This window comes from Staurois parvus, unplaced genomic scaffold, assembly GCF_062004578.1.
Source record: "Staurois parvus isolate SC_StPar_1 unplaced genomic scaffold, SC_StPar_1.0 ptg000374l, whole genome shotgun sequence".
Lineage (NCBI taxonomy): Eukaryota > Metazoa > Chordata > Amphibia > Anura > Ranidae > Staurois > Staurois parvus.
In genome coordinates this window covers 469,198-488,351 of record NW_028318170.1, presented here as the reverse complement: position 1 = coordinate 488,351, position 19,154 = coordinate 469,198, and the positions used below count along the sequence as shown (strand labels likewise).

At 44.4% G+C, this 19,154-nt stretch overlaps 1 protein-coding gene across 1 annotated transcript in view; it reads left to right on the top strand.

The window, feature by feature from the left end:
• LOC149456141 (NACHT, LRR and PYD domains-containing protein 12-like) overlaps nt 1-19,154 on the top strand; it is a 133,021-nt gene that overhangs the window by 73,001 nt on the left and 40,866 nt on the right. Inside the window, 1 exon segment of the mRNA XM_089685378.1 lies at nt 3,224-3,394. Coding sequence (XP_089541504.1) covers nt 3,224-3,394 — 171 coding nt within the window.

Sequence of the window (19,154 nt, the reverse complement as noted above, 5' to 3'; positions counted from 1 at the left end):
CATTATATAGAATGGATTCCAGTTTAAAGATACATCTCCCTACAACTGGGCCTTGTAATTCCCGGATCAGGGTCTGTTAGTCCTGAGGCTTCGAAGTGATTGGGTGGGATAAAGCCTCTACCCTGTGGCCAGGTCTTACATGACTGAGGCCTTAAAACTGCTGTTCCTTCCTGCTGTCTGGACCAATACTGTGCTGTCCATATCTCTGCCTGCTGCCTGTATGGACCCAGGACTTTTTATGGACCATGTTCCTGCCTTACCTTAACTAGCACTTTGGCTGTGCTGACCATATCTCTGCCTGCTGCCTGTAATGACCCAGGACTTTTGTTGGACTATGTTCCTGCCTGTTGCCTGGACACCAAGTCCCAAACTATCTTGCCACTGCTCCCCATGTAGTCTGGACATCCTGGGATCTCTATGTGACTATCTTTTCCCAGATCTGGTACACTTGCTGTGGAGATACTGTTTGAATGCAAGGAGGCCAGAAAAATTAATGAGGAACTCCTCTAGGCAGAAGTTTTGTTGGGGAGTATAGACATCATAAGGTGATTTACGAGGGGATACAATCAATTTCTGTCTGTCTGTAGCCCAACCTCTCCTCATTTATCTCTTACCACCAGATCCGGGGAAATAAAGCTCTCCACACAGAAGTGTAAAAGAAGTATTTCTAAAGGTTTAATACAAAGCAAGAGAAGATATACAGAAACTCAACAGGCGTTTCTAAATCAGGATAACCAATGAAACATTCTACTCTTCTCAGTATAGTTACGTGAAGAACAGAAACTGCAAATGGCTGAGAGGTGCCATATAAAGTGCATCCGCTTACAGAGAAATGAGAGTCATTCCTGAGAAATGAGACTTACTGCCTACATGTAAGCTGTTACATATCTGAAATGGAGGCATTATACAAAATGGAGGCCAGTTTAAAGACATATCTCCTTACATGAGGGGCCACATTTTGTGATCGTATTCAGGGCCACCCCGAGGACGGCAGATTGCATTGTTGTTGAAAAGCATAAATCACATTATATTCTCATATCTATGCCTGGCCATGGCAGTAGCAAACATGGCCATATGATGAATCGGGTCTGTGGACCAACATGACTGCAACTTATTTATTTTAGTAATGTCCATCTTGAGGGTTAGGCCTAAATAAATGTAAGCTTGGAAACCGTAATAAGTTTTCATGCAAATGGTCTGGCAAGGTTTGAATTTGAGTCGGCAGAGATGTACTGGTCAGCATATAAATTTCTTTGGTCCACAATTGATTCATACAGACCTTCTGGGGAAAAGAGCTCTAAAAATCCAGGAGAGCAGTTATATTTGCTGTTTCTACCTAAATTTGGGGTTGTGCATTGAATGGGGGAAGTACGGGGGCTTCAGAATATGTGGGCTGCCAATCGGGATTTGCAAGCACATCCGGAAGGATACTATGGGCTCTACGGGCCTGTGTGTGAATTCTTGGTGGTTGTGGGACAATATTTGTGATCACCACTGCACCAGCTTGTACTGTACTTATGGGACTCGACACGTCACCAAATGATACTGCAGTGCTGGTATGTAAAAGACCAGGATGTACTAGGCCGCTGGTGCTCACCAGTTCTCCAAAAGGTAGAGAGACACTAGTACTGGCTCCCTGCTGCATATGAGAGTCATCATGCAACTCTTAACACTTCAGCAACCTCAGAACAGGTCGGGTACACCTGACCTTAGCAGGGACTTCTACTCCATTATCTGAGCTATCAGGGTGCTGCTGCTTTCTGCAGGTTCATATTCTGAGGTGGATTCTGTCAGTGAGGCTTCCCCTTCGCTGTCATCCGACATTCTCAGAATCCTGTAGGCCTCTTCACTAGAGTACCTTTCTTTGGACATTTTGGCCACTAAATGTATAGGTACCTAGTGTGACTCACAGGAAAAAGAGCACCTGGCTGTCAGGGACTGCTTGAAACGCTACAAATAATATTTACCTGCTAGTGTTAGTAGAGATCAGAGACCTTGCTGACCCCTGTAGCTACAGGCAATATGGATCAATTCATCCTCAATTTCCAAAGAATATCCAGTGAGGTCCCTCAGGTGGGTTTCAGTAATCTGCTCCCCCTCTCCTCTCAGTCCTCTGAGTCAATCAGTTATGAGTGGAAATTACAGCTTGAGCTACTGAGCTCTGTAAATTACATGGTTTGTACAGTGATCCAGGAAGGACAGGCTGGTAAACATGTGGAAATATGATTTCAGCTCCACCTACTGGCTTGAAATGTAAATTCAAATTATTCATATACAATATTTCAAATTTACAAAAGGCTGTGCCATCACCAATACAACTCATACTCCCGAAATATCATCTGTCATTGTCTCCCTTCTGCAGGATAGTAATTGTTCAATCCTGGAAAGTTACCCATCCCCCATCACTACAAGAAATGATGAACATCCCTAACTCCCATCCCCTTTATGAGTCCTTGTCAGCCATACAAAGTCCCCAGGCTTCCTCTGTCCTGGCTCTGGGCAGTGAGTGCCCATCCCCCCTCTCTGCTCCTGGTGGGGGTTGTGTTCAGGTATGAAGGTGGTATCCTATGGACATGACCCCTCCGGAGTCCCTCCACAACCACGTATTATACTATGTAGAGCTGGGCAGTCGGCTTCATCTTCTTGTATTTTGTTCCTTTCTGTTTGGTTTCCTCATTACAAACGATTTCTCCATAAAATGAGTAGAGCTCTCCTCTGGTGAGGATCGTCCTCCTTATATTCTCCATCTGGAGGGTTTGGCCGATTTTTGAATTCCAGTGTTTCTGGGTGATATCAACAAGAAAGTGGACTTTGTGTGTCATGTGTGTCTGTGCTATGGATTCTATCTGCAGATGTGTGACTTCACCAAAGACTTCTGGATCATCTCCTGACCAAGTTCCCCCTGAGTCCCCCTATGTCAGGCCTTGTCTGCTCCTGTTCAGTATCTGCTCATCATTTCTCTGTGTGATCTCAGTAATGATATTGGAGACATTCTACTCCAGAGACAAGCTTCCTACAGAGTGAATGGACTGCTGGAGAGATTTACACCCCTCCCCCTTCCATGGGTCATCAGAAGGGGATTTACTGACTTTTCTCACCTTGATGATGGGACCCCATTATCTTCTTCCTTCTTTCTTTTCTATGAGTTTTATGATGACCATACCCTAAGAGTTGTTGGTTCTTTCCCTAATATGCTCTCATGTGTCTGTATTTGTCTCTGCAGGTTGAAGAGATGTGGTCTGCCTTCCTCCTGCTGTGATGATCTCCGCTCCATTCTTATCACTAACCCATCCCTCACCAGCCTGGATTTATCACGTAATGATCTCCAAGACTCTGGAATGAGACTTCTGTGTGAGGGACTTCGACATCCTGGCTGTACTCTGCAGGAGCTGAGGTGAGAATTCTACTATAAATGATCTCATATTCTGCAGGACTCTGATATATATCTTCTATGTGAGGGACTCCGAGATCCAGGAGATGAGGGGAGAATTCTACTATAAATGATCTCATATTCTGCAGGACTCTGATATAAATCTTCTATGTGAGGGACTCCGAGATCCAGGAGATGAAGGGAATATTCTATTATAAATGATCTCATATTCTGCTGGATTTTGGGATAAATCCTTTGTGAGGGATCCAGACACGTTCCCTAGATGACAGTTATACAAAGACAGACTTCTTGGCAGGTTACACTGGGAGACGCCATCATAGTCCTTCAGGTCACTGACTGTTATTGGCTTTCCTCCATTCCACCCTCCACTGACTATCAGAGATCAGACTTTATGTCTGTCGAGGTGGATTGTTGTTTGGATGATATAAAACACAATGAAGTTTATTTGGCCCATAGAGACTGAGTGATGACATTTCTTATCCAACAAAACACGTCCAGATCTATCCATCTACCAGACAAATGTTTCTTGTTTGTAGAACTTAGAACATCAGATGTGTACTGACTAGTAGGGATCAGTGACTCTGCTCAGGTTCAGTTACCTGCAGGGTCAGGATATCCTGTCTGAAGTCTGCAAAACCTGAACTTTACAGTGAATCCCACTGAAGGGGGAAGAGTGAACACCCCCTGAACCATACCCGGCCACATGCCCTCAACTGGAGGGTGCTTTTGGAAAAGGAGCTTCCCCCAAAGCAGCTTGTCCTCATGTTGATGAAGACAAGGGCCTCTTCCCCCCTGTTCTTGCCCAATGGCTATTGGGATTTGCAGGTGGGGAGCTTATAGGAATCTGAAAGCTGCCTTTAACAAGGGGGCTGCCAAATCCCACCCCCATGTGGATCAGTATGGGGTTCATAGTAACCCTTCTCTTTCACCAAAAAAGTATCAAAAAGTACATAAAAACACCAATGTAGTTTTTGAAAAGTCCTTTATTTAAAAAAAAAAAAGAAGCACTAACCCAGATGATTTAACATGTTCCCGCCTGGCCTATTGCAGATTGATGGCCGGTCCTCTTCTTCTTGTGACTGGGCATCATATGACATCCTGTGCATTGCGCCGTGCATGTTGCATCCCGGGGGCGTGCAGCATGGCCATTGCTGTCAGGCTGTGTCCCTCGGACACAGCACTTTTCCGCTGAAGGTAAAGAGCCAATGAAATTGTCCTTTTACCACGTGATTGGCTGTGACCTGTCACAGCCAATCATAAATATGAACACACAGCGGTCACTCACTGTTGTTATCTCTTCCTCCTCCTCACACACCAATCTTGTATGAGGAGGAGAACCTGGGAACAGTGAGTTTTTCAAACCCTTTCACTACTGCGCACCACACTGCCCCTAATAAAGAGTCCCTGTCAGTGTCACCAGTGGATCTGTCCGATCAGCTCATCAGTGCATCTGTTGCATCTATCAGTGCTGCCATCAATACACGGTCCATCAGTACATCTGTCAGTATTGCCATCAGTGGATTTGTCAGTGCTGCCATCAGTGCATCTGTCAGTGCAGCTCATTAGTACATAGTCCAACAGTGGATCTGTCAGTGCATTCCATCAGTACACAACCCATCAGTGGATCTGTCAGTGCCGCCATCAATGGATCTGTCAGCGCAGCTCATTATATACATAGCCCATCAGTGGATCTGTCAGTGCATCCCATCAGTACACAGCCCATCAGTGGACCTGTCAGTGTAGCCCATCAGTGCTGCCATCAGTACACAGGCCATAGGTACACAGCCCATCAGTGGATTTGTCAGTGCTGCCATCAGTGCATCTGTCAGTGCTGCCGTCAGTGGATCTGTCAGTGCAGCCCATCAGTATACTTGTCAGTGTACCTGTCAGTGCAGCCCATTAGTGCATCCAACAGTGTACCTGTCAGTGCATTCATCAGTGCTGCCCGTCGGTGTACATGTCACCACAGCCATCAGTGCAGCCTAATCAGTATACCCGTCAGAGTCGACATCACTGCTGCCCATCAGCAGTGTGCCCATCACAGTCACCAATCAGCAGTGTACCCATCACAGTCACCAATCAGCAGTGTGCCCATCACAGTCACCAATCAGCAGTGTACCCATCACAGCCACCCATCAGCAGTTTACCCCTCATACAGCCACAATCACCAGAGCTGCAATGTCCAAAAATATATTTTACTAGTGGCGCTCAAAATCCTCAGCATGTCGGGAGAGAGCAGCGGGGAGCTCTCACCAACCGATTCTGATTCGGAATACAAGCCAGTAATAAGTAGTAGGTCAGTGACTGAATCAGAGGAGGAAGCAGTCCCTCATAAAAGGATACGGCACTCTGAAGAGCAGGCAACCACAAACAGCACCATACCCCCCAATGGTCAATCAGCAGACACCAATGGTGCTATAACCCAGGATGAAAGGCCCAGTACTGGAATATCCCACCAGACCACAAGAAATAGGGCCCAAACATATCTTCCTGATGCCCTGGCAAACCCACTATGACTGCCTTCCAGCTCAGGGTCAGCTTCAATCCTTCCTTTCCCCACACAGCCAGGTGTGCAGACCAATACTGAAAATTTTTCTGAAACTGATTTTTTTATTTGTTTTTCCTGGCCAATTTACTGAAATACATTGTGGACCAGACAAATCTTTTTGCCCAGCAATATATTGATAATAATCCCAATACATCCTATGCCCACCTTTTACTATGGAGACGTCTCACAGTGGAGGAGTTAAAATTGTTTTTGGGCCTTACATTTAACATGGGGCTTACAAAAAAAACAAATTGCATGCCGACTGGTCCACCAACCCCATCCATCATATGCCCACCTATTCTGCTGTAATGTCCCAGTCACACTATGATCTGATCATGTGATTCCTGCATTTCAATAACTCACAGTGTTCCCCCCAAGATCATCAAAATTATGACAAATGGTACAATATCCACCCCCTAATAAATTCTTTTGCTAAGAGATTTGTGGAACTTTATGTCCCTGAGCATCACATTTGTGTGGATGAATCCTTTGTCCACTTCACTGGTCGGCTGGGATTCAATTAATACATCCCCAGTAAAAGGGCCAGGTATGGATTGAAGCTGAACAAGCTCTGCAAAAGAGCTACAGGATATGTGCATGCCTTCCACGTGTATGAAAGGAAAGACTCCCAGCTCCAGCCCTGAGTGCCCAACCTACATTGGCACAAGTGGTAATATTGTCTGGGACCCGGCATTCCCACTGTTCCAAAAAGGTTATCATATCTAAATTGATTTTTTTTTTCCATAAAGTTTATTAGTAGACTCAGAGCATACAAAAGATATAGATAATACAAGGGATCAGATGAAAATACAATAAGAAGCAATAAACAGACATCGGACATAAGGATACATAACAAAAACGGAAACAGATAAGCAGACATAAGTCATCCCAAGTAGAAAATACAATCAAAGAGGGGTGAAAGAAAACGGGGAAAATGAGAACATGACATCACAGGAACAGTAAAGGCACATCTGGTCTCAAGCCCCAATGCAGCATATGGAGGTCGCAATACTGGCAGGTTCGATGGAATATAACCTCAGATATCGAGCAGCAGCAAAGAGCAAGGCAAGAGAGGCAAAAGTAAGCATTGGGAATGTATACAGTAGGTGTGGAAGAGGAAGTGCAAGGGGCTGGTACGGTATGGCCTTGTACGGTTGGTGAGACTGAGGTAACCCAGTAAAGGTTGCCAGCATGTGGGTAAAGAGTTGGGGAAATGAGATATATATATATATATATATATATATATATATATAGGGAAAAAAAAAAATCATATGCGCAACTGGATTGCGGATAGGGAGTAGGTCTCCTATGAACAAATAGGCGTACAAAAACGGGAAGAGGAGAAGGAAGGCTAAACTCTGAGTCAGAAAACAACAATGGCTTTGAAATGACAGAGCTCAATTCTTTAAGGCCCCATGGGTGTATGCCATGTGTGGATCATCTGGAGCTGTGTCAGTACCACGCCGATTATGGACAAGAGCTCCCCCATGCTCCTTTGTATACACAGAGTGGTATTTTAGTAGTGAAAAGCATGAATTAATGTTTCAGCTGTCAGTGGGGTTTCCCCCTCCATCCATACCAAGCCCTTTGGGTCTGGTGTGGATTTTGAAGGGAAGCCCCATGCCAAAATAAAAGAAAAAAAATGGCATGCCCCCCCAAATAATCCATACCAGACCCTTATCCGAGCATGCAGCCCGGCAGGTCAGGAAAGGGTGGGTGAGTGAGTTCCCCCCGTGAACCATACTAGGCCACATGATCTCAACTTTGGGGTAGGAGGAGCCCCCCCAAAGCACCTTGTCCCCATGTTGATGGGGAAAAGGGCCTCTTCCCCACAACCCTGGGCTGCACCACAACCCTCCCCCATGTGAATGAGTACAGGGTACATGGTACCGCTACCCATTCACAAAAAAAAAAACTGTAGTGTGAAAAAAGACAGGTGACCTTCTTTGACAAATCCTTTATTAAAAGAAGGAAAATAGAAGAATGTCCCCCGCAGTAGATCCAACATCAATCACGGTGCCCGCCACTGACGCCGACCAGAAAAAAGAAAAAAAAAGAAGACTTTGCTCCTGATGCTGGCTCCTGGCCATCTGCCTGCTTCGCTGGCTTGATAGTTCTTAAATATTTGAAGGGCGGGGCCATCACGCATGTGAGCCTGCCTCGTGTGACATCATTGACCCAGCATGCCCCATTGATGTCACACGGGGGCGGGGTCACACGAGTGATGTGACCAGGTAGCCCGCCCCTTACATATTTAAGAACTGTCAAATTCGCGGTGAGGCAGGTGACTGGGAGCCAGCGTCGGGAGCAGAGCCTTTTTTTTTTGCGTGGCAGCTGCTGGCATCGTGATTGACGTTGAATCTACTTCAGGGGCATTCTTTTATTTTCCTTCTTTTAATAAAGGACTTGTCAGAGACTGTCTCCTGTCTTTTCACACTACAGCTTTTTTTTTGTGAATGGGTAGCAGTACCATGTATCCCATACTTATTAACGTGGGGAGGGGCTGGGATATGGGGGCCCCCTTGCTAATGGGGGCTTCCAGATTCTGTTAACCCCCCTGCCCATAGATCCCCTCAACCACTTGCCAGGGTTGTGGGGAAGAGGCCCTTGTCCCCATCAACATGGGGATAAGGTGCTTTGCGGGGGAGCTCCCCCTACCCCAAAGCATCCCCCCATGTTGAGGGCATGTGGCCTAGTGTGGTTCAGGAGGAGGGGTGCTCGCTGCCCCCCCCATTCCTGACCTGTCAGGCTGCATGCTCGGGTAAGGGTCTGGTATGGATTTGGGGGGGACCCCACGCCATTTTTAAAAAAAATTTGGCGTGGGGCTTCTCCTCAAAATCTATACCAGAGCTGAAGGGCTTGGTATGGATGGGAGGGGGGACCCCATACTGTTTTTAAAATTATTTTTTCATTGCCGGCAATTCTTTCTTTTACATTCAGCTGTCAGTGGGTACCCTGCTGAGAGCTGAAACATCAACGCATGCTTCTCACTACTAAAATACCGCATGACTTGATAAAATATCTCCTGCAGTATTTTAGTCGCCTTTTTAGTGGATTCAAATGTGTTTTTTTTTTTTTCATGCTATGCGGTATCCTACCCCATACTCGAGTGTGGCAAGATACCGCTTAGTGAATTGTGCCCTGGATATGGACCAGCCAGAAAAGGTGTCTAAATGCAAACGCGCATAAACTAGTTTATATGTGTTTACAAGCGTTTGGCATTTGAAACGCCGTTAAAATCTGCTCCTGAATGCGATTTTGTTGCGTTCAAGAAAATGACTGTAAACTCAACTGCCTGTAAACGACTGTAAATGACAATGTGTACATGGACACATAGGAGAACATAAAGGAGAGTTCAGGGGCTGCTGAAAACAATCCTCAACTGCTCCTAAATGTCAGTTTAGCAGCTGCAGTGTACATGAGTCCTTAAGGGAACAAAGTACTGCAACGTTTTATAGGGTGTGTGTGTATGTGTGTGTGTGTGTGTGTATCTATGTGTATATCTATGTGTGTGTGTGTGTGTGTGTATCTGTGTATGTTTGTGTATCTGTGTGTGTGTATGTATGTGTGTGTGTATCTGTGTATTGTGGTGGTTTATGTAAGAATTGATTCTACTTATGAAGGGCAGTGTCCCTTTCCCTTAAACAAAATATTGCAGTGCCTCCAGCCGTTAAGATACGGCAAATATTTAATGAACCAATAATTTGGACACCTTAATAATTTGATCACCACTTAATAATATACCTTGAGTCCTTTTAGCCAGTATGATTTCGTACCATACGCACAAAAATTGCCTTATAATAAATAAATAGATACATTTATTTATGTACAAAAATTATATATATATTAACACAAAACGCAAAAGACTGGTAATAAATGGATATTGGTACACACGATCAAAGATATACGATACCAATTCTATATACCAAACAATTTTTCTAATGATAATAAAGATTAAAATCAAATTTAGTAATAAATGGTAATTTAGAGTACTTCAGAGGTCATTTTCTCCCAAAACGTGGCCATAAGGATGGGAGAAAATATTCCCTGATAAATTGTACTCTAACCAATAAAAATTAATTAGTTATGCAATACGTAAATTTTCAATATGACACCAAACAATTTTTAGCAGTAATAATCTGGATCTCTCTCTATATGTATATATGAACACCCAATGCACTTATTGTCACTCTAATGTAATTATTATCACTCTAAGCAACAGAGGAAATATACAATACAATATTAAATCTAAACAGTCTCACCATACCCAGAACCTGGATTATGACTAGAGATGAGCGAAGTATTCAAAAATTTGATTCGGCTGATTCGGCGAATTCCAGTATGAAATTCGATTTGATGCGAATTTATTCGCTACGAAGATGACTTATAAAAAGGGTTTCTAGGCTTCAGAGAGCCTTTAAATTAGTGCAGAACACTGTACCTTTAATTTAAATGCCCTTGGAGATGAGGAAGGAGAAGGAGAAGGAGAAGGAGAAGGATGAGAAGAAGGAGAAGGATGAGAAGAAGAAGGATGAGAAGAAGGAGAAGGAGAAGGAGAAGGATGAGAAGAAGGAGAAGGAGAAGGATGAGAAGAAGGAGAAGGAGAAGGATGAGAAGAAGGAGAAGGAGAAGGATGAGAAGAAGGAGAAGGATGAGAAGAAGGAGAAGGAGAAGGAGAAGGATGAGAAGAAGGAGAAGGATGAGAAGAAGGAGAAGGATGAGAAGAAGGAGAAGGAGAAGGAGAAGGATGAGAAGAAGGATAAGGAGAAGGATGAGAAGATGGAGAAGGATGAGAAGAAGGAGAAGGATGAGAATAAGGAGAAGGAGAAGGATGAGAAGAAGGAGAAGGAGAAGGATGAGAAGAAGGAGAAGGATGAGAAGAAGGAGAAGGAGAAGGATGAGAAGAAGGATGAGAAGAAGGAGAAGGATGAGAAGAAGGATGAGAAGAAGGAGAAGGATGAGAAGAAGGAGAAGGAGAAGGATGAGAAGAAGGAGAAGGATGAGAAGAAGGAGAAGGAGAAGCAGAAGGAGAAGGATGAGAAGAAGGAGAAGGAGAAGGATGAGAAGATGGAGAAGGAGAAGGATGAGAAGAAGGAGAAGGAGAAGGATGAGAAGAAGGAGAAGGATGAGAAGAAGAAGGATGAGAAGAAGGAGAAGAAGTAGGATGAAAATAAGATTAATTCCAAGCCGGCAAAAAGTGTATGTGCAGAGCTCCTCTAAGTGTATCTGCAGAGCTCCTCTAAGTGTATCTGCAGAATAGAGGAACTCTGCACATACACTTTTTGCCGGCTTGGAATTATTCTTATTTTTATCCTACTTCTTCTTCTTCTTCTTCATCCTCATCCTCTTCTTCTTCTTCTTCTTCTGAGGATGAGGATGAGGATGAAGAAGAAGAAGAAGTAGGATGAAAATAAGATTAATTCCAAGCCGGCAAAAAGTGTATGTGCAGAGCTCCTCTAAGTGTATCTGCAGAATAGAGGAACTCTGCACATACACTTTTTGCCGGCTTGGAATTATTCTTATTTTCATTCTACTTCTTCTTCTTCTTCTTCTTCATCCTCATCCTCTTCTTCTTCTGAGGATGAGGATGAAGAAGTAGAAGAAGAAGAAGAAGAAGTAGGATGAAAATAAGAATTCCAAACCGGCAAAAAGTGTATGTGCAGAGTTCCTCTATTTCTGACAGTTCTCTGACAGCTTCTTCACATGTACAGTGGTTGAAACATCTGTATCCTAAATGGAAACTAATAGATACAATGTTTCAACCGCTGTACATGTGTTCCTTCTGTCAGAGAACTGTCAGAAATAGCGGAGCTCACTGCAGAGACACTTTTGCCGGCTGATCGGGAAATATTCGATTTGCGCACCCGAAGTAGGCAAAATTTCGGATTTGACGCAAATCGAATATTTCCTGAAATTCGACTCGAATTCCGGTTCGCCTGGTTCGATTTGCTCATCTCTAATTATGACGCCTTCCCAGTGGACTCAGCTGGCAATTGAAACGCCTTCAGGAATGGCCGCAGGGAGCAAGTGAGAGATAGTGCAATAGGTGGTGATGTTGGAAAAATGTAGGATGGTAGAAGTTCAGAGATTTAGAAGTTTAGTAGAAGTTTTTAAAAGTTTGAAAAGATTAAGTATTAGTTCTTCAGATGGGATAGATTTCAGCCTCGTCAGATTTCTTCAGCTTGTCGGTTTCCTTGGGTTTTTTCTGTGTTGTTTTCTTGTTGTCTTTTTCTCAGCTTCTTTTTTCTAAATGAGGTGCATGGCTTTTTTATACCATCCAAACCATTGTTCTAAAAGACCCTCCCAACAGGCTTTTTGATTGGCCGGTCGAGAGGTGTATGTACCTAAGATATCTCTCACCTGTCCACTAGGGGGCAGTCAGGGATCACAAAACAATTTGAGTATTTATGATGACTCATACCTTAGGTGGAAACCAAGGTGATTTTAGATATTAAATATACGTCTCATCCAAATATATTTGATTCTACCTATAATGTTCTGGATAGGAACCATAGAAGATATATGTGTATTCAGTTATTCATTTCCCTGAGGTTCAAACTTGTGTGAAACATTTGCTTTCTGATGGAAACATACAACTGATACCAATTCACAAAATATCTTACTTTTCACCATTTCATACTTAATTTAGTGGTATGCAATCCCCAACTCTGCTGAATATATTTTTGTTTGAAAAAGAGTGTGAATAATATGTCTCTTCTTTAATGTCTTTGTGGGTAGAAATATAAGTTCTAAGTTTCACCTTTTGGTCTTAGGAATGACACAGGAAATAGGGTAAACAACCATCCTTGTAGCCTTTGTTTGAGGAGTCTGTTGGCTTATCACTCTCTCCAAGGTTTTGTTTAATCTTCTCAGACTTATAAGTATTGTCTCACTTATTGTTAATTTGGTCAGGTGTGGTGACTCACTGTTTGGAAGTCCAATGTTGTATTTGACTTTCTAATTAGTTTTTTGTAGGTGAAATCTCCTCAACTCCAATGGACAATGGCAATTTGTTGAGATAACATACTTTGCCAGTCTTATGCAGGCCATACAGTTGTGGCCAAAATTATTCAACCCCCACTGAAATTGAGTGTTTTGGCCAGTTTGACATTGCTTTTGATCATTCAGTCATCTTGCTTACATTTACATTAAAGAGGCACTTGTAGGTCAGACAAATATAACATAACAGTTATAATGAAATAACCACAAATGTCTTTTCTGTGCTCACAGCATTATCAGTTTTATTCAACCCCCAAGTGACATTCAATCTTAGTACTTAGTACAGCATCCTTTTACAGTTATAACAGCTTTTAAACGTGAAGCATAGCTTGACACAAGTGTCTTGCAGCGATCTACGGGTATCTTCGCCCATTCTTCATGGGCAAAGGCCTCCAGTTCAGTCACATTCTTAGGCTTGCGCACTGCAACTGCTTTCTTTAAGTCCCACCAGAGGTTCTCAATCGGATTTAAGTCTGGTGACTGCGATGGCCACTCCAAAATGTTCCAGCCTTTCCTCTGCAACCATGCTCTAGTGGACTTGGAGGTATGCTTGGGATCATTGTCCTGTTGAAAGGTCCAACGTCTCCCAAGCCTCAGGTGTGTGACGGACTGCATCACGTTTCCATCCAATATCTCCTGGTACTGAAGAGAATTCATGGTACCTTGCACACGCTGAAGCTTCCCTGTACCTGCAGAAGCAAAACAGCCCCAAAGCATGATTGACCCTCCACCATGCTTCACAGTAGGCAAGGTGTTCTTTTCATCATAGGCCTTGTTCTTCCTCCTCCAAACATAGCGTTGATCCATGGGCCCAAACAGTTCTAATTTTGTTTCATCAGTCCACAGAACACTATCCCACAACTTTTGTGGTTTGTCCACATGGCTTTTGGCATACTGCAGTCGACTCTTCTTATTCTTTGGAGACAGCAAGGGGGTACGCCTGGGAGTTCTGGCACGGAGGCCTTCATTACGCAGTGTGCGTCTTATTGTCTGGGCTGAAACTTCTGTACCCACATCTGACAAATCTTTTCTCAGTTCCTCAGCAGTCACACGGGGACTTCTCTCCACTCTACGCTTCAGGTAGCGCACAGCAGTCGAAGTCAGCATCTTCTTTCTGCCACGACCAGGTAGCGTTTCAACAGTGCCCTTTGCCTTGAATTTGCGAATGATGCTTCCTAAGGTGTCTCTTGGTATGTTTAACATCTTTGCAATCTTCTTATAGCCATTGCCCTTCCTGTGAAGAGAAATCACCTCTTCTCTTGTCTTCCTGGACCATTCTCTTGCCTTCACCATGTTTGTAACCACACCAGTAAATGTCTAGAAGGAGCTGAGTATCACAGTCATTTTAAAGCTGCCTAATTGGTGCTTATTATGCTTGATTGCTGCTCGGTGACATCCACAGGTGTTTTCAATACCTGATGGAAAGCACCTGTATGAACCTCTGTTCTTCAGAGTGGTAGTCTTTAAGGGGTTGAATAATTGTGGCAATGAAGAAACCACATAAGAACCATTTACTACTGTATTACATAAACAATTGATGTCATTTTAGTTGCATTTGGGTAGTTACAACGTCCTTGTAGGATTTGATTCTGAATACAATTCCAAATGTACACTATAGTCCCTAAACCCCTTTACAGCATTGGGGGTTGAATAATTTTGGCCACAACTGTAGATGGGGAGAAAAACGGCAGATTTTTCTTTTAAAAAACGAACATTCAGTCGTTCAAGCGGCCAACGTTACCATCAATGGTAAAAAAAATTGGCCGATTTTCATCCCTTCTACAGCTGGCAAAAAGTGTCCCTGCAGAGAGCTCCGCTATTTCTGACAGTTCTCTGACAGTTCCTTCACATTTACAGCGGTTGAAACATTGTATCTATTTGTTTCCATTTAGGATACAGATGTTTTTATTTGGAAACAAATAGATACATTGTTGCAACCGCTGTAAATGTCAAAGAACTGTCAGAGAACTGTCAAAGAAATAGCGGAGCTCTCTGCAGAGACACTTTTTGCTGGACTGGATATCTTCTTATTTTCATCCTACTTCTTCTTCTTCTTCTTCATCCTCATCCTCTTCTTCTTCTTCTTCTTCTTCTTCATCCTCATCCTCTTCTTCTTCATCATCATCCTCATCCTCTTCTTCTTCATCCTCATCCTCTTCTTCTTCATCCTCATCCTCTTCTTCATCCTCATCCTCTTCTTCTTCATCATCATCCTCTTCTTCTTCTTCATCCTCATCCTCTTCTTCATCCTCATCATCATCCTCATCCTCTTCTTCTTCTTCATCCTCATCCTCTTCTTCATCCTCATCCTCTTCTTCATCCTCATCCTCTTCTTCTTCTTCTTCTTCTTCATCCTCATCCTCTTCTTCTTCTTCTTCTTCTTCTTCTTCTTCTTCTTCCTCTTCCTCTTCTTCTTCTTCCTCATCCTCATCCTCTTCTTCTTCATCCTAATCCTCTTCTTCTTCTACATCCTCATCCTCTTCTTCTTCTTCCTCATCCTCGTCCTCTTCTTCGTCTTCATCCTCATCCTCTTCTTCTTCATCATCCTCATCCTCTTCTTCTTCTTCATCATCCTCTTCTTCTTCCTCTTCTTCTTCTTCTTCATCCTCTTCTTCATCCTCTTCTTCTTCTTCTTCATCCTCTTCTTCATCCTCTTCTTCTTTTTCTTCTTTTTGTCTTCCTCTTGCAGGTCACTGCTCATGCGCAGATTTTTTATCGGCAAAAAATCGGCCGATTTGCCCACTAATTGCCGCGAAAATCGGCCGATTGGCAAAATCGGCCGATTTTTTTCCAACTTTACAGAAAAACTAAAACGGCCAAAATACCGAAAAACGGCCGACCAAATAGCCCACTAACGATCCGAAAATCGGCCGATTTTATTTTCGGCCGAAAAATCGGCCGATTTTCGACCCGTCTATGGCCTGCATTAGAGTCACCAACATAAGCTCTCACAATTGTCTCTCTTCTGGGCCTGTTTAACAACCTGTAGAAATTCAAATAACCTCTTGTCTCTGGAACAAATCTCTTCCACTCATTGTGTCGGTAATTTCACTAGAAGGTCATTTGAATTCTCACCAAGAAAGGTTAACCCTTAACAGACGGCTGGGCTTGTTGCTGTTGGAATGAAATTATGTTTTTGATAAATAGTCCCCCAAAAGTCACTACAGTATGTATGTATAAGTGTGTGTGTATGTACTGTACATGTGTGTGTACATGTGTCTCTGTGTATGTTTATGTACATGTGTCTGAGTGTAAACATACATGTATGGGTGGTTTGGTCGGGTTCAGGATGATGTGATTATTCTGGGTGGTGGAGTATGGGGGACATTGGAGGTACTGCTGGGTTGGATAGAAGGTAGGATATGATTGGTACAATTATGGTTTGGTGAGTGAAAGATTATGGGGGGTTATGGTTGTATGCGGTGCATGGTCTTACTATGATGGCGTGTTTAGGGGAACATTGGAGGCCCTGATGTAATGTGGGGAGACTCTGGGGACCCTGATGTAATGTGGGGGGACTCTGGGGACCCAGATGTAATGTGGGGGGACTCTGGGGACCCTAATGTAATGTGGATAACATTTAACAGTGTAATTTCATGAGATCATTTACGAGGGTGTGTTTAGGGGTGGAGGTAGGGGCGGGGAAGGGTAGGGGTTGGGTGGGGCAACTGGTGATGAGTAACTCCTAAGGCTTGGCTAGTAGCTCAGGACTTAAATTTTTGAGCCTGTTCCTAGCACACATCATACTATCCTCAAATTTCCCATCTTAGCAGAAATCCTCCCTGCCAAATCCCCCTCCCAGAACAAATCTTATCGCCCAAACCCCCTCCAAGCATAATCCTCTCTCATCCCCCCTCCTAGCACAACCCCCTCCAAATTACTCTTCTCCAAATTAAGAACCCCCAAACTGCCCCCTCCTAACACAAATCCTCCCCAGCCCTCTCCTCTTAACCCAAATTCCCCTACCCCTGCCTAGCACAAATCCCCCCCCCCAAAAAAAAAAATATTCCCCTCCTAGCCCAAATTCCTCCACCCCAATCCCCTCTCCTAACACATATCCAACCAAACTCCCTCCTTGCACATATTCCTACCCAATCCCCCACCTATCACATATCTCGCAATCCCCCCTCCTAATACGTCCCCCCAACACATATCCCTCCAAACACATATCTCCCCCAATCCTTCCTCCTAGTCCTAGCATATTCCCGATCCACAATCCCCCCACTTAGCACATATTCCCTCAATCCCCCTTCTAATTTGTTCCCCCCCACTCTTAACACATATCTCCCCCAATCCCCCCTCCTAGTCCTAGCATTCTCCCCCTCCTCAATACCCCACCTAGCACATATCCCCACAATCCCCCGTCCTTTTACGTTCCTCCCCACTCCTAACCCATATCTCCCCCAATCCCCTCTCCTAGTCCTAGCATATTCCCCCTCCCCAATCCCACCACTTAGCACATATCCCCCCCTCCTACTATGTTCCCCCTCCTAATACGCCCCCCCCCCAACTCCTAACACATATTTTATTCATTATTTCAGGTACTTATGTAGTGCCCTCAATTTACGCAGCACTTTACATATATATTGTACATTCACATCAGTCCCCGCCCCCGAGGAGCGCACAATTTAAGGTCCCTAACTCACATTCATACATACACATACTAGGGACAATTTAGACAGGAGCCAATTAACCTACCAGCATGTCTTTGGAGTGTGAGAGGAAACCGAAGTACCCGAGAAAACCCACACAGGCACAGGGAGAACATGCAAACTCCAGGAAGGAGGTATATCTCCCCCAATCCCCACTCCTAGTCCTAGCATATTCCCCCTCCCCAATACCCCACCTAGCATATAGCCACCCTCCTAATATGTCTCTCCTTCCTAACACATCCCACCAATCCCCCCTACACACACATATCCCGCCAATCCCCACTCCAAACACATATCTCCCCCATTACCCCTTCCTAGTCCTAGACTATTCCCCCCATTCCCCCCCCCCCAGTACATATCCCCTTCATTCCAATTAATAGCACGTATCCTTCCACCCAAATCCCCCCTTTTAGAAAATATTGCCCTCCGCCCCCAGTTACCCTCCGCAACACAAATAGTCACCAGTCCCACTACCTCTCATTCCAAGCACAAATTCCAAGAACAAGTTACACCCCCCCAACCCCTCACATTATGTTCCCCCACCTGCAAGCCCCCCCCCCCCCCCACAGGAGACAGGAGATAGGCTGTGCTGTGTCCTCCCCCTCCTGTCAGTGCCGTGCTCCTCCACACAGCGCATCACACAGGATCGCTGGTTCGGACGGCACACAGTGGAATCACCCGCCTCATACACATTTCCTCCTGCTGGGACATGAGCAGTCCTTGGAGGAGGAAGAGTGCTGGTAGTTACACTGTGTGCAGCCCAAACCAGCGATCCTGAGTGATGTGCTGTGTGGAGGAGCGCGGCACTGACAGGAGGGGAGGACACAGCACAGCCTCTCTCTTGTCTACCACTGCCACTGTCTGAGCTTTACTCATCACACTTCACTGCTCCAGGCTGCACATTCCAGTGTTGGGATGGGAAAGACACTCTGCCGGCCAGGGGGGACACAACCAAAATCTAGGGGGGCACAGCCCACCCCAACACCCCCCTATATCCAGCCATGCTGGTGAGGGTTCTGTTCAGGTATGAAGGTGGTATCCTATGGACATAACCCCTCCGGAGTCCCTCCACAACCACATATTATACTATGTAGAGCTGGGCAGTCGGCTTCATCTTCTTGTATTTTGTTCCTTTCTGTTTGGTTTCCTCATTACAAATGATTTCTCCATAAAATGAGTAGAGCTCTCCTCTGGTGAGGATCGTCCTCCTTATATTCTCCATCTGGAGGGTTTGGACAATTTTTGAATTCCAGGTTTTCTGGGTGATATCAACAAGAAAGTGGACTTTGTGTGTCATGTGTGTCTGTGCTATGAATTCTATGTGCAGATGTGTGACTTCACCAAAGACTTCTGGATCATCTCCTGACCAAGTTCCCCCTGAGTCCCCCTATGTCAGGCCTTGTCTGCTCCTGTTCAGTATCTGCTCATCATTTCTCTGTGTGATCTCAGTAATGATATGGGAGACATTCTACTCCAGAGACAAGCTTCCTACAGAGTGAATGGACTGCTGGAGAGATTTACACCCCTCCCCCTTCCATGGATCATCAGAAGGGGATTTACTGAC